The sequence below is a fragment of the Clytia hemisphaerica genome, unplaced genomic scaffold (assembly GCF_902728285.1).
Source record: "Clytia hemisphaerica strain Z4C2 unplaced genomic scaffold, Clytia hemisphaerica genome assembly, whole genome shotgun sequence".
NCBI lineage: Eukaryota > Metazoa > Cnidaria > Hydrozoa > Leptothecata > Clytiidae > Clytia > Clytia hemisphaerica.
In genome coordinates this window covers 387,414-402,601 of record NW_027103344.1, presented here as the reverse complement: position 1 = coordinate 402,601, position 15,188 = coordinate 387,414, and the positions used below count along the sequence as shown (strand labels likewise).

At 35.9% G+C, this 15,188-nt stretch overlaps 1 protein-coding gene across 1 annotated transcript; it reads right to left on the bottom strand.

Annotated features, from left to right (window-relative positions):
- Positions 1–1,023: 1,023 nt before the first annotated feature.
- On the bottom strand, positions 1,024–3,095 carry LOC136819140 (uncharacterized). Its single transcript, XM_067075328.1, has 3 exons — positions 2,824–3,095; positions 2,134–2,522; positions 1,024–1,716 (listed from the first exon to the last, which is right to left on the bottom strand). The coding sequence occupies exons 1-3, from the start codon at positions 3,016–3,018 to the stop codon at positions 1,428–1,430; spliced, it is 873 nt and encodes a 290-aa protein (XP_066931429.1). The 5' UTR covers positions 3,019–3,095; the 3' UTR covers positions 1,024–1,427.
- Between the last annotated feature and the right edge of the window lie 12,093 nt (positions 3,096–15,188).

Below are 15,188 nucleotides of genomic sequence, written 5' to 3'. Positions count from 1 at the left end.
ACCAGCTCCAATCAAAAGTGTGGAAAGTAGGGAAGTCGTAACTTTCTGTAATTTGCGATTTTTCGATTCATTAGCAAGTTTCAAGGACAAATAAAGCACAGGTAGAATGGTAGATTCTTTCCACATCAATTTGCGTGCAACTTGAATAGAGCTCACTGCTGTCAACAGGCTCCACATCAAATACTCCATTGAAGGATCATTCTCTTCTTGGTTCAAACATTTCACAATCTCTTTAAAACAATATTCAGTAAGCTTTTGTAACATGACTGAAGAATTTTTATTGTAGTCATTCACATCTCGTACTATTCCAATCAACTCAACTTTGTTTCTTTCCTTTATATATTTTAAAGTTGTAGAGGCAAAAGCCTCTGCATCAAAAGATTTGTTTATTTCTGCAGCCATTTATCAATCACTAGAAATAAATAAAAGTAAGGATTTTGAATTAACCGGGTCAATGAAAGATCTTCTTCAACTAGACACAATTCATTACATCAATACAACACAATTCTTCATAATATTTATTCGTAAAATGTGCTTTACAATCCTAAACTTTTCAAATATTTTTATAAATAAAACTAGTCAAATTTTGTCCACATTCCAATAAATAAATTCTAGTACTCAAAATTTTACCGTGAATCCTAAATCAATACCAAAAATTTATCCCATTACAAAATATTTCATCAACCAAGTCGATTTTGAACATTAAATCTGAACATCAAATTATAACTACAGATGAATATAAAGTGTCAAAATGTGTAAATCTAATCAATTTATAAAATTTTGGCCTTTTTCGCGAAAGTAAATGTCTTTGAAAATTCTTGACAGGGCAATTCGCGAAAGTTTTTGTTTGCGAAAAATTCTCAAAAAATTTCGAAATCTATAAAACCTCAAAATCGTAATAAATATCAAATTTGTTGTAATTGGTGTATTTCTATCCTTTAATGCCTTTTTAAAAGTCAATAAGCAACGTCTTAATCGGATTTAAGGAATATTTTTCACTTTTAAGGCAATTTTAATTTTTATCCAACAATTCACAAAAGTTTATGCTCCCGAAAGTTTGTAGGCCTAAAGTATTGAGAAACAGCATCATAAAATATCATATAAATAGGTTGTTTTGGAAGAAATTTTTGGCCCAAATAAAGAGATCATGAAAGTTTAAAAGGACTTTTTATTCCAAGGCATTAGACTATGAGTTGATTTTGCAGGAAAGAAACTTTAGTATTTGGATCCATTTTGTGAATGACAGTGCTAAAGTTTGAGCAAACAAACTGATTTAAAAAATGACATTTCAATAAAAATTTGAAAAAATAAAAATTTAAATATATTCTTAAAATAATTTAAAAAAATTACTTTTAAAAGGTGTCTATAAACTGAACTTCAGTATCAAATCATCTTAAAATACACTAAATGAAGTACCATCAATGAAATTACAATTCAGTTTTGGTATCATCAGATCCAAACATACCTTTCACTTTCCCATAAACATCTTGCCCTGCTGCTTTGACAGTATCCATGAGACCTAAGTTACTTTTTGCTGGCTCTGCTTCCTTCTGGCTATTTTGTTGACTTGTTGCAGACTCTTGTTCACTTTCACCAGCTTTACCATGTTTTTTTCTGTATTCTTCAACTGTTTTGTCATCAATACCCATCTCATCTCGCATATTCTGTAAATCTTCAGGATCATACATACTCAAACCAGGCATTCCTGGCATACCCCTAAAACAATTCAAATTTATGATTAGCTTGAATTCACCAAAGTCAATCAATACAAAAAAACTTTCATTTTCATTTGACATATTACATTAGTTTTAGCTTGGACTCATCACCTTCTAAAAGAGGGAAGCTTTGTGAGGAAGTCATTTGAAAAACTTTTTTCTTGAGTTTGTAACTAACTAGTTTCAAATCCTGAAAAAAAATCCTGTGATGCCTTTCTATCTTCTTGAAACACTGTTGAGAATGTAAAATATTCCAATATCAGGGCCCACGCTATGAAATTGAAAGTGGGGACATGAATATAAGGAGGGGCAACCTAACATTTTTACTTTGCAAAAAAAGTGTAGGGCATGCCCTCCCCCCCCCACGTGGGCCCTGAATAATCGTTGTCATTGACAAGTAAAATGTTAAAAAACTTACTTCATGTTCTTCATCATTTCTTCTGCAGCCTCATCTTTCTCTGTCATTTCTTTGAATTTATAATCCTTACGTTTTCCTGCAATATATTTTGGCTTCTTCTTTTTGCAACTCTTTGACATGTCATAGCAAACTTTATTCAAGAATTTAGAAAGCTTCAATTCATCTTTCCAAAGAATTTCGCTAACATCAGTGTCAATATCTCCAATAGACTGCTCACATGACTTTGCAATAGTTTTACATTCCTCTCTACACTTTCCTTTTACAGAATGTTCTTGAAGCTTCAAAGAGTCTTCTTTCTCCACGATATCATAATGCCTTATCCATTCTCCATAAGTTGAATCAGGATCACAAGTACCTTCAACAATAGTTAGAATATCGTCTTCTCCAAGCTAGTGTTAAAAAAAGTAAATGAACCATATTGCCTAGTGTTATTTGCTACTTACCCACTTAATTATTGCTGATCAGAAAGGGTTTTGAGACAAAGTGTAATGGATGACACAAATTAACTAAAAAATGTAATAAAAAACCCATTCTTTAGATAATGAGAAAACAATGGCAAGGAACATTTTCAATCATGTGTGATAGTGTTAATTACATGCTGAGAATGCTATATACTTAAATTCCTCTAAGAATAGTAAGTCAATGAAATTAATGGAATGAATAGATTTAAAAGACAAAATATTTTTTTACCTTCATTGGTTTAATCTGTTCTCTTTTTGCTTTGACACTCTTGAATAAAGTTTTTGCTGCTTTTTGGCAGACATCACATTGAATAAATGGAATATCTTTCACCAAAGGCAAAATTGGAGGCTTCTTGGGCATTTGGCATCTCATTGAGTTCAGTGAAAATACCAAAAAGGCTGACCAAATGAGATACGATTGCATTATTTTCTTTATTATTTGCAAACGAACTGATTAGAGAAAGAGTAACCGTTAAATTCTTCAGTCAGTAAGCTTTTGTAGAAACTTAATTTATATCTATTAAGAAAGATATAAAATAAACATTTACAAGAAAGAATCAATAAAGACACAATAACAGTCCAATTCGAAAAATTTAATAAGAATAATAAAAAGATAAATGATTAGAATGACTTTTGCAAACTCAACATGTATTACTGTCCCTACCCCCTTTCTAGACAAACACTTACCCAGGGTTTCTCCCCCTTTAAAAATTTAAACTTTGTTTAGTTCCATTTGTCTTTTTATCTAGCACAACTTTAATGTTGAGAAAAAAGCTGTTTTACTTCATCACATTTGTTACTCTTTTTATTCCCTGAGCGCATTTCATTTTGGTTTATTACAATGGTACACTGCATACTCAATTTAGGGCTTTTATTACGTTTATTTTCAAATCCGTTTTTTAATCTTTTCAAGCATTAAATTCTAAGAATTTTGCAAAACTATGCAAAACTTGCAAAATATAAGCCTCAAATAAATTAATCAACTTAAGGTACATCATCCTGTAGATAACCTGAGATCAGATTGTGGTTGTTTTCTGCCCACCACACTGAAGCTCTAAGGGATGGGTGAAAACATACAATCTGACGAATATGTAATCTCGAAATCGTAAGGACCAGGTTCGTCTAAAAGGACTGGCGATGACAACAAAGTTGCATGATTGTGTTTATGAATAGGGTGCCGTATTGGTTTTTGACTTTCTGGCGCACAACAAGATTCTTGTTGTAAAATTTTCCGCAGGAGGACTATTTTCCTCCAGATGTATAATTTTCAAGTGCCTTCAGAGGCAGGTTAGCTGTAGATGACTGATGCGACTTTTTCTGAAACATTGGTTTCGTAGTGTGACTAACACATAAACTTGGTGGAGCTATCAAAACAAATTTGTTGTTAAAGAGATTTAACAGTAAGTGAAAATACAAGCCATATATCAACAGTCCCATGTTTCAATCAATTGTCCCAAGTTAGAGCAGTTGACGGTATAAAATTTGGTGTGTGTTGTTTGTAAAATAATGAATAATGACAACTCGCCCGCATCAGATTCAGAAAGTGGATCTTACAGTAAACCAAATACAGTTAGGAACATCTGACAAGTTCCTGTATGCGACCGCAATAAAAAAACATTACTGAATTTCGTGTAATTTTTACTTGGCCTTGTTCAAAATCGGTTTGGTGTTGTTCTAAGTGCTCCGTTTATTCTATTTTTTGGAGAGATTGCAAGGGATAATTTGAGGATTCTGCTGCACAAAGGAAGTCAAGTTCTATAGAAGTTTGTTTTTGGTTGTTTTTTTCAAGTTCAAAGACGTTCGTTCGTGCACTGGGGTCGTTCGTCGGTTCGTGCACTGCCACTGATGACTTACTTGACTCTAGTCTCTCCGGCTTTGGGAAGTAATGTTTTTGATTGCTTTTGATGGAAAATGGTACTAAGAAATATAAGTTTACAAGTGTCATTTAGTTTTTGCTGGCTGATAGAATGGCAGGATCCTGGATGGCTTAACTGAAATAATCCAATTCCATCACCACTGCTGTTCCCCTCAGGCAAAATCGTCGATTCTGTAGAGGTCACGAAATTGCCGAGTACAGACGTCGAAAAAAAAAAAAATCAAAATGGCTGCCGAGCGAGCACTGACAAAAACAAAAAATCAGGAGTTTTCATTTGCCTATACAGCAGAATAAGACAGAGAAATGCAGTAAAATAAAAAGTTAACAAACCTTGAACCTTTTGTTTGTCAAAATAAAGAAAATATTCTAGCTGCAGTAATGTTTACATTCAGAAATAAATCCATTTTCCACCAGACCTACAACAAGGTTTCAAACCATGCTGCGGCATTACTGACAATGAATTCTAACTTAAAAAATGTTGGTCCAGTTCCCTGGAAAGGGTATGATTACACTTCCAAATGACTTTTTTTTACAATAACATTTGTCTTCTCACAAATCCAAAAATATAGGTTATAAAACCAACACTGGGCCAACATTCTTTACAACAAACCGTCAGATCAAACTTTATAAAGATCAACCATGTAAATGTCACTTGTTTTCCTGATATTTGGATAATATTAAAACCTTTCTGTATATATTTGGTTCTTCAAAACCAATTCCCTTTCCCGCAGCAGGCTTTAAAGTTCATGTTGACCCCCCGTTTTTTTTTGCGCGGTAATCTAGAAAGGCCTTTAGTGCGGTATAAACAAATGATTTCATTGGTTTAAAAAAGTCAAAACATCAAGCTATATCACGTGATCAGAACAGAATCATGATCGGACTAAACGGAGGCCAGCAATGAAACAATTAGAAACTGCCTCAGACTCTACAATCCAGAAAAGCCAACTAAAGATAACATAAATACCCTGAAATCATGCCGAAAGGATCCCATCATGGAAACATTGAATTTCCTGTCAAAAACAACCAACATAATGAACAAAGACGAAGCAATTGAAAAATTGTGTGCGGTCATACAGAGCTATTTTCCAGACATATTTCAAATATGCAACCAGTCATATACAGGCTTTATCATTTGAAAATTTCAGGCGTGTGGTCAATCACACTCCTAAACCATTAATTTAAGGAGTTTCAGGCATATAATAAGGTGTGCGATGCACTACTTTTCGCTGAAAACTCAAAATTTAAGGTGTGTGATTTATCACTCTCCTAAGAGGCTTTTAGGTGTGTGTGGAGGCGTGCGCGTGCTATCGCACGCCTCAAATGATGCAGCCTGAATATAGAGTAAAAATGCATGACGAATATTGCGGCTTAAAATGCGGCTCCTGTGGACAAGAAGTCCATCGACCATGCTACCTAAAACTGCTAAAGAACATTAATTTGATTAACCAAGACGAGGAATTGAGAGACTTAATCTACCAAATACCTGGTATGTTTTACCTTTGTCAACATTGTCAGGAAAATACAATAAATTTTCCACACAAAACAAGTTTAACCAACACTGCCAATTCCAGTGTGAATCCTGGTGAATCATGTCAACATCAACTCTATCCAAACACCTACACAAACAATCAAAAATACCAACACCACATTTGTCGCAAACTCCCCACAACATACACCTGTATCTTCACCTACCAAAAGTATTACTGACCTCTCATCATACACCTCAATATCCTCCACTCGACCTCGATCAAGATCTCTTCCTCCAACGCCAAGGAACCGATCACTACCACTAACACCTAGTGTTATTATAGACAACAACAATGTAAATACAGACAGAACCCTTGATGGTGTTTATCTAGGAAGAACTGACTTCTTGAAGATAAGATTTCAAAGGCAACTTGAAAACAATACTAAGCTTACATCAGACTCTACAGTCCCTCAATCATCTGACAAATCAAAAGATGAAACCGAGATACACAACACACCACCAACCTGCCGATTTTATGTCAAAGGTAAATGCAAGCACAGTATTCGAGGCAAGAACTGCCAGTACAACCATCCAAAAGCCTGCACCAAACTCATGAAACATGGAAACAAGGGTCCAAAGGGATGTAATGCTGGAACTAAATTCCACCCAAGAATGTGCTCTTCTTCAATCAAGAGAGGTGCATGTTTCATCACCCATTGCACTTTTGCCCATGTCAAAGGCACTCAAAAGAGACCAGAAACTCCAACAAAGAATCATGCTGACACAAATGATTCCTTGGATTTTCTCAAAATCCTGGACAACTTCCGTCTGCAAATGATTTCGTTCATCAACGAAAGTCTCAAACCACCACCACACACCCATCTCTCTCAAAATCTCCAACAAACACACCAACCACGCCATCTACAGGACAATTTTCTTCCAAACCACCAATCAACAAGAACCCTGCACTAACAACCTTTGCTTTCTTGAACATACAAGGTTTATGTCCACAAACCGCACCATCTTGTGTTCCCTATATCAGAGATATCTTGACAACTGAAAATCATATTTTTATTGGATTAACAGAAACTTGGCTATCACCCAACCACAAAGCTGAAGAACTAGAAATCGAAGGCTACACCTTACATAGAAAGGACCGTGATCGTGATAAACCCAAACAAGGAAGATACAGTGGTGGTGTTGCCTTCTATCTGAGGGATGAAATCTCTCCATTGTTCAAACCCCTACTCGAATTCTCAAATGGTGTAAATGAAGGACTTCTACTTTACTCTGAAGATCTTAACATTATCATTGGAATTCTATACAGACAGCCAACTAACCCAAATGACAAATCAGATGCACCAGAATTCGCAGAGCTTATATCATCAATAGTATCAAAGATTGAAACTCTCTATGGTTGCTGTCCTGATCTTTACATTTGCGGTGATTTTAACATTCCACATACACTCTCTAACCAACAATGTATACCTACAGTGAACTGTGACAGATCACTCTTAAAAATTTTAGATGAATTCGCACTACAGTTCAACCTTTCTCAAATTGTGAATAAATCCACACACACCAACGGAAATATTTCAGACTTTCTTTTAACAAACAATACAGACATGATCTTTAACTACCAAACAACACCAACCATATACTCCGATCACTACAACATTGAGGTTGTTACACATTTATCTTTTAACAAAACTAGAATTACTGATACAGAAAAAATTTTTAACAATGACTTCGACAAATTCAACTTTTACAATAACAAAATAGACTGGGAAAACGTCAATAAAACTTTGGATGATATTGATTGGGAAAATATTTTAAAAACTTATGATTCTAACCCTGATGAACAATACAATGTATTCCTTGAGAAATGCATTGATGTTATCACCAAAAGCAACATTCCTTTACGAAAACCCATAAAGAAAACAATTATTCCACGCGATCGTCGAATTCTTATGCAAAAAAGAAAGAAACTGAAGGAAAGACAGCTCAACAAGAACACAAAGTCAAGATTGATTGATATCGAACTAAAATTACAAAGCAGCTATGCCAACGATAGGTACAACCAAGAACTAGATGCAATCTCCAAAATCAAAGTGAACCCCAAATTCTTCTACTCTTACGCAAAAAGATTTTCTAAAACCAAACCTAAAGTGGGACCATTATTAGATCCCATCACAAATAAGCTAACAGACAATAACCTTCAGATGGCCAATATACTTCAAGATCAATATAAATCTGTATTCACACCACCAAAATCACAAAATGAAAATCCTGATCTCAATCCTTCGCAAGTTACGGAGAAACTTGATTATTTTGACCTCACAGAGGACAACTTTATTAGAGAGATACAAACCCTCTCTTCAAACTCAGCTGCTGGCCCAGATGGCTTTCCAGCTATATTTCTACTCAAAAACATGGCATGGACCAGGGGTTTAGGTACCCCCTAAGAAAATAGGTACCCCCCTGTGAGTATATGTCAAGAAATGAAAAAAATTGTATATTTTTACAATTAAAAAAAATATAATAGTTAGATAAAATATAGTTCCCAAGCCCCCAGACCTTACTGCATAAAAGTTAGATACCCCCAGAGATCATAGGTACCCCCTGAAATTGAAAAAAAATCCAGCCCCCAGCCTTTTTCAGGAAGATTTTGGTTGTAGCCCCCCCCTGCGGGCTGGGGGGGGGGGTTCATGCCATGAAAAACAAATCACAGCTTGCAAAACCACTCAGATTGATATGGCAGAACATTCTTGACAAAGGATTCACTCCAAAGATACTGAAAACAAGTTACTGTTAACGTTCATATTCTTCTTATCGTTATAGGCTAGTATATATTAATATTAGCATTTGGTGTGGCTGTGGGGCTTTTATATTATTCAGCGTTATTGATTTTTCATGGTAGCAGAAAGTGGTTCAAAATGGCATCATCAGAAAGTTTTCAAAAGCCCCCAGCCTTTGGAGATGACAAACCTTATACGAGATATGTGGAAGAATTGCGTGCTTGGACTTATGTCACAAACCTTGCCAAGAAGAAGCAAGGATTAGCGGTAGCGTTGTCTCTACCAGAGGATGACAAATCCCAAATAAGAGACAAAGTATTCAATGAAGTTGATCTTGATGATCTAAAAAAAGACGATGGCGTAGAAACTTTGATAGCGTTCTTTGATACAGTGTTTAAAAAAGATGAGTTGGCGGAAGTGTACGAATATTACGTCAATTTCGATCGATATAAGAAAGTTGAAGGCGAAACAATGGATACGTACATACTTGAATTCGAGAAGCGTTACAATAAAACAAAAAAATTCAAAATGGAGTTGCCAGAAAGTGTCCTGGCATTTAAACTACTTGAGAACTCAGGGTTGCTAAATAATGATCGTCTTATGGTTCTGACAGGAGTTAATTATAATGAACACACCACGTTATATAAACAAATGAAAAACTCATTGAAAAAGTTCTTTGGACAACAAGCAAAACCCATCGCAACCGAACCATCTAAAAGCATCAAATTGGATATCCATGAATCGAACCAGGAGGAAGCTAACATCACTTTCAAACAGAAATTTCCAAATCGCGGTCGTGGCAGAGGACGAGGCAGAGGACGTTTCACCAACTACCAAAACAGACCGTTCAACAGAGGAAGAGGTCAATCCACCAGTCGCAAAACGAACCCATTGGATGGTGATGGAAACATACTCCGCTGTATGGCATGCGATTCAACATTACATTTCGTGAAAGATTGCCCTCATGCTTATGAAAATCTTGAACGTTCATTCTACATAGAGACTGAACAATTTGCTCTGTTTACGGGCCAAAATAATGATGAAATGACAGTGTTGTTAACAGAATCTACCAATGCTGCCGTTCTCGACAGTGGATGCTCGTCGACAGTTTCTGGACAAGATTGGATAGAGTGTTTTATCGACTCACTAAGTGACAGTGAAAAAAGTGAGATTATTTACAAAGATAGTGAAACTATTTACAAGTTTGGAGGTGGTGAACGACTTAAATCAAAAGGTAAAGCATTGTTGCCCTGCTACCTTGCCGGACAAAGATGCACCATTGAAACAGATATTATTGATAGTGATATTCCGATGCTTTTAAGTAAAAATGCAATGAAAAAAGCAGGAATGAAACTTGATTTGGTGAACGATAAAGCTGAAATTTACGGAAATGTTGTTAACCTACAAAGTACATCAGCAGGCCATTATTGCATCCCTTTGAGAGACACATCTATTGACATAGAATGTTGCTTTACCGGTGTCGAAAGCGATAAGGAAATTTCCGCAGTTGTCACAAAACTTCATAAGCAGTTTGCTCATCCGTCCCCGAAACGCTTAAAAGGTTTATTACGAGATGCAGGAGTTCTGTCGCCAGTTTGCTCTAAAGTGATTGATGCTATTTCAGCTGATTGTCAAATTTGTCGTAAATTTAAGAAAACTCCTGCAAGGCCAGTTGTCAGTTTACCATTAGCCACCACCTTCAATGAAGTCGTAGTGATGGATCTCAAGAAGTGGGAAGACGGTAAATACATTCTTCATTTAATCGATGCAGCTACAAGATTCACCATGTCCAGATTTATAAACGATAAAAAGCCGTCGACCATTGTAGATAAAGTCATGCTTATGTGGATCGGATCAGGATTCGGTTGTCCAGTGAAATTTCTAGCAGATAACGGTGGTGAATTTGCAAATGAAGAGTATAAGGATATGTGTGCTAACCTTAATATCGAAGTCAGAAACACTGCAGCAGAAAGTCCATGGCAAAATGGATTATGTGAACGTAACCATGCCGTTGTTGATGAATGTTTGCAAAAGGTCCTGGAAGAAAACCCAAAAATGAAACCCGATGTTGCCCTAGTATGGGCAATTCATGCAAAAAACTGTTTACAAATGAACTCTGGCTACAGTTCCTATCAGCTTTTGTTTGGACAAAATCCTAATCTTCCATCCGTGATCGTCGATAAGCCACCAGCTTTAGAGGGTACAACAACATCTGAACGTTTCTATCAACATCTTAACAGTCTACACTCAGGGAGACGTGCATTTATACAAGCTGAATCATCAGAGCGAATCAGGCGTGCATTGCGACATCAGTTACGAAGCCATAGCGAAATTTTCGAAGTCGGTGATGCTGTGTACTACAAACGAGAGTCTAGCAACAAATGGAAAGGTCCTGGAAAAGTTATTGGTCAGGACGGAAAAACTATCTTTGTCCGCCATGGAAGTGTTTATGTAAGAGTTCCCAGTTGTCGAATCCTCAAAGTGAATAATTGCAGTGACATAATTGTAGTTGAGTCCCGACACGGGATTGTAATTCACTCCCGACAAAATTTTTAAGAATTTTCGTTAAGAAAGAAGAAAAATGGCGGGACTGAACTGCAAGTATATATATAGCATTTGGCAGGACTAAACTGCAAGTATATATTATAGTAATTGGCGGGACTGAACTGCAAGTATATATATAGTAATTGGCGGGATTGAACTGCAAGTATATATATAGTAATTGAGTAATAATTTTCCTTTTGTTAGTTTAGTCCCTTTAAAAGAAGGATTGGCGGCTTTGAACTTTGAAAACAGGGAAGAACGGGGCTAATTATAAATAATACGCACTAATTATAAGGCTTTTAAGTATTTGTCGGGACTGAAATTCAGTCCCGCCATTAAATTATCGGGACTGAAATACAGTCCCGCCGAGTATTTGGCGGGACTAAACTGCAAGTATATATATAGTAATTGGCGGGACTAAACTGCAAGTATATATATAGTAATTGGCGGGACTGAACTGCAAGTATATATATAGTATTTGGCGGGACTAAACTGCAAGTATATATATAGTAATTGGCGGACTGAATGCAAGTATATATATAGTAATTGGCGGGACTGAACTGCAAGTATATATATAGTAATTGGCGGGACTAAACTGCAAGTATATATATAGTAACTGAACAATAATTTTCCTACTAAACTGCAAGTATATATATAGTAATTGGCGGGACTGAACTGCAAGTATACATATAGTAATTGGCGGGACTGAACTGCAAGTATATATATAGTAATTGGCGGGACTGAACTGCAAGTATACATATAGTAACTGAACAATAATTTTCCTTTTATTAGTTTAGTCCCTTTAAAAGAAGGATTGGCGGCTTGAACTTTGAAAACAGGGAAGAACGGGGCTAATTATAATAATACGCACTAATTATAAGGCTTTTAAGTATTTGTCGGGACTGAAATTCAGTCCCGCCATTAAATTATCGGGACTGAAATACAGTCCCGCCGAGTATTTGGCGGGACTAAACTGCAAGTATATATATAGTAATTGGCGGGACTAAACTGCAAGTATATATATAGTAATTGGCGGGACTGAACTGCAAGTATATATATAGTATTTGGCGGGACTAAACTGCAAGTATATATATAGTAATTGGCGGGACTGAACTGCAAGTATATATATAGTAATTGGCGGGACTAAACTGCAAGTATATATATAGTAACTGAACAATAATTTTCCTACTAAACTGCAAGTATATATATAGTAATTGGCGGGACTGAACTGCAAGTATACATATAGTAATTGGCGGGACTGAACTGCAAGTATATATATAGTAATTGGCGGGACTGAACTGCAAGTATACATATAGTAACTGAACAATAATTTTCCTTTTATTAGTTTAGTCCCTTTAAAAGAAGGATTGGCGGCTTGAACTTTGAAAACAGGGAAGAACGGGGCTAATTATAAATAATACGCACTAATTATAAGGCTTTTAAGTATTTGTCGGGACTGAAATTCAGTCCCGCCATTAAATTATCGGGACTGAAATACAGTCCCGCCGAGTATTTGGCGGGACTAAACTGCAAGTATATATATAGTAATTGGCGGGACTGAACTGCAAGTATATATATAGTAACTGAACAATAATTTTCCTTTTATTAGTTAGTCCCTTTAAAAGAAGGATTGGCGGCTTTGAACTTTGAAAACAGGGAAGAACGGGGCTAATTATAAATAATACGCACTAATTATAAGGCTTTTAAGTATTTGTCAGGACTGAAACTCAGTCCCGCCATTAAATTATCGGGACTGAAATACAGTCCCGCCGAGTATTTGGCGGGACTAAACTGCAAGTATATATATAGTAATTGGCGGGACTGAACTGCAAGTATATATATAGTAACTGAACAATAATTTTCCTACTAAACTGCAAGTATATATATAGTAATTGGCGGGACTGAACTGCAAGTATATATATAGTAATTGAATAATAATTTTCCTTTTGTTAGTTTAGTCCCTTTAAAAGAAGGATTGGCGGCTTGAACTTTGAAAACAGGGAAGAACGGGGCTAATTATAAATAATACGCACTAATTATAAGGCTTTTAATTATTTGTCGGGACTGAAATTCAGTCCCGCCATTAAATTATCGGGACTGAAATACAGTCCCGCCGAGTATTTGGCGGGACTAAACTGCCAGTATATATATAGTAATTGGCGGGACTGAACTGCAAGTATATATAGTTTTTGCGGGACGGAATTATTTCCCGTTCTTTAAAAGGATTATACTAAGGGGTTATTCTAAAGAACGGAAGATACACTGTCATAATTTAAAGTCCACTCCCAATTTTTCCCGTTCTTTAAAAGCATTATAGAAAGGGGTTATTCTAAAGAACGGAAGATACACTGTCATAATTTAAAGTCCACTCCCAATTTTTCCCGTTCTTTAAAAGCATTATAGAAAGGGGTTATTCTAAAGAACGGAAGATACACTATTATATCTTATAACTAGTCCATACCCAATTATTGCCCGTTCTTTAAAAGCATTAAAGAAAGGGATCATTCTATAGAACGGAAGATACACTATTATAATTTATAGTCCATACCCAATTATTGCCCGTTCTTTAAAAGCATTATAGAAAGTAGTTATTTTAAAGAACGGAAGATACACTATTATATCTTATAGTCCATACCCAATTATTTCCCGTTCTTTAAAAGTATTATAGAAAGGGGTTATTCTAAAGAACGGAAGATACACTAATATATCTGATAGTCCATACCCAATTATTGCCCGTTCTTTAAAAGTATTATAGAAAGGGGTTATTCTAAAGAACGGAAGATACACTGTTATATCTTATAGTCCATACCCAATTATTTCCCGTTCTTTAAAAGTATTATAGAAAGGGGTTATTCTAAAGAATGGAAGATACACTAATATATCTGATAGTCCATACCCAATTTTTGCCCGTTCTTTAAAAGCATTATAGAAAGGGGTTATTCTAAAGAACGGAAGATACACTATCATATCTGATAGTCCATACCCAATTATTTCCCGTTCTTTAAAAGCATTATAGAAAGGAGTTATTCTAAAGAACGGAAGATACACTATCATATCTGATAGTCCATACCCAATTATTTCCCGTTCTTTAAAAGCATTATAGAAAGGGGTTATTCTAAAGAACGGAAGATACACTATCATATCTGATAGTCCATACCCAATTATTGAAAGTGCTGATTTACTGTCGTCCTCAATTGATCAGGAACTAGGCAAATCAAAAATGAATCGGTCCCGTTACTTTGACGTTTAGTTTAGCTTTATAGTGCACAGTGAAGGTTATCAAGAGTAATAGTAGCCATCAAATAAGTGAGTTTTCATTTTATTTCTTTCCAATTTTTTCACAAATAAGATCATCAATTTAGATTTGAAAAAATCAGTCCCCCCGGGGGACTCAAGTGCAATTATGCCAAATTTTCGAAGTCGGTGATGCTGTGTACTACAAACGAGAGTCTAGCAACAAATGGAAAGGTCCTGGAAAAGTTATTGGTCAGGACGGAAAAACTATCTTTGTCCGCCATGGAAGTGTTTATGTAAGAGTTCCCAGTTGTCGAATCCTCAAAGTCGGAGAAGAATTCAACCCAAATCCAAACAGTAATCCAACCAAACGTATTAACTCCAAAGTTACAGTCCCAACAGCATGTGACAAATCGGAAATCATCGATACCGGATCTACAGAACCGATTGACAGCCCAGTGACAATTCAGTATGAAGATGATGCTCCTATACCACCCACCTCAGATCAAACACATGTAGTACCACCACCAATGCCTGCAGCTGTATCAGAAAGACAACTTTTTCCTAGACTACAGGACATTGTGCGTATTAAACAAAATAACTCTGAATGGGAAACTGCCCGTATCATCAGCAGAGGAGGTAAAGCGACAGGAAAGTTTGCATCGTGGTTCAAT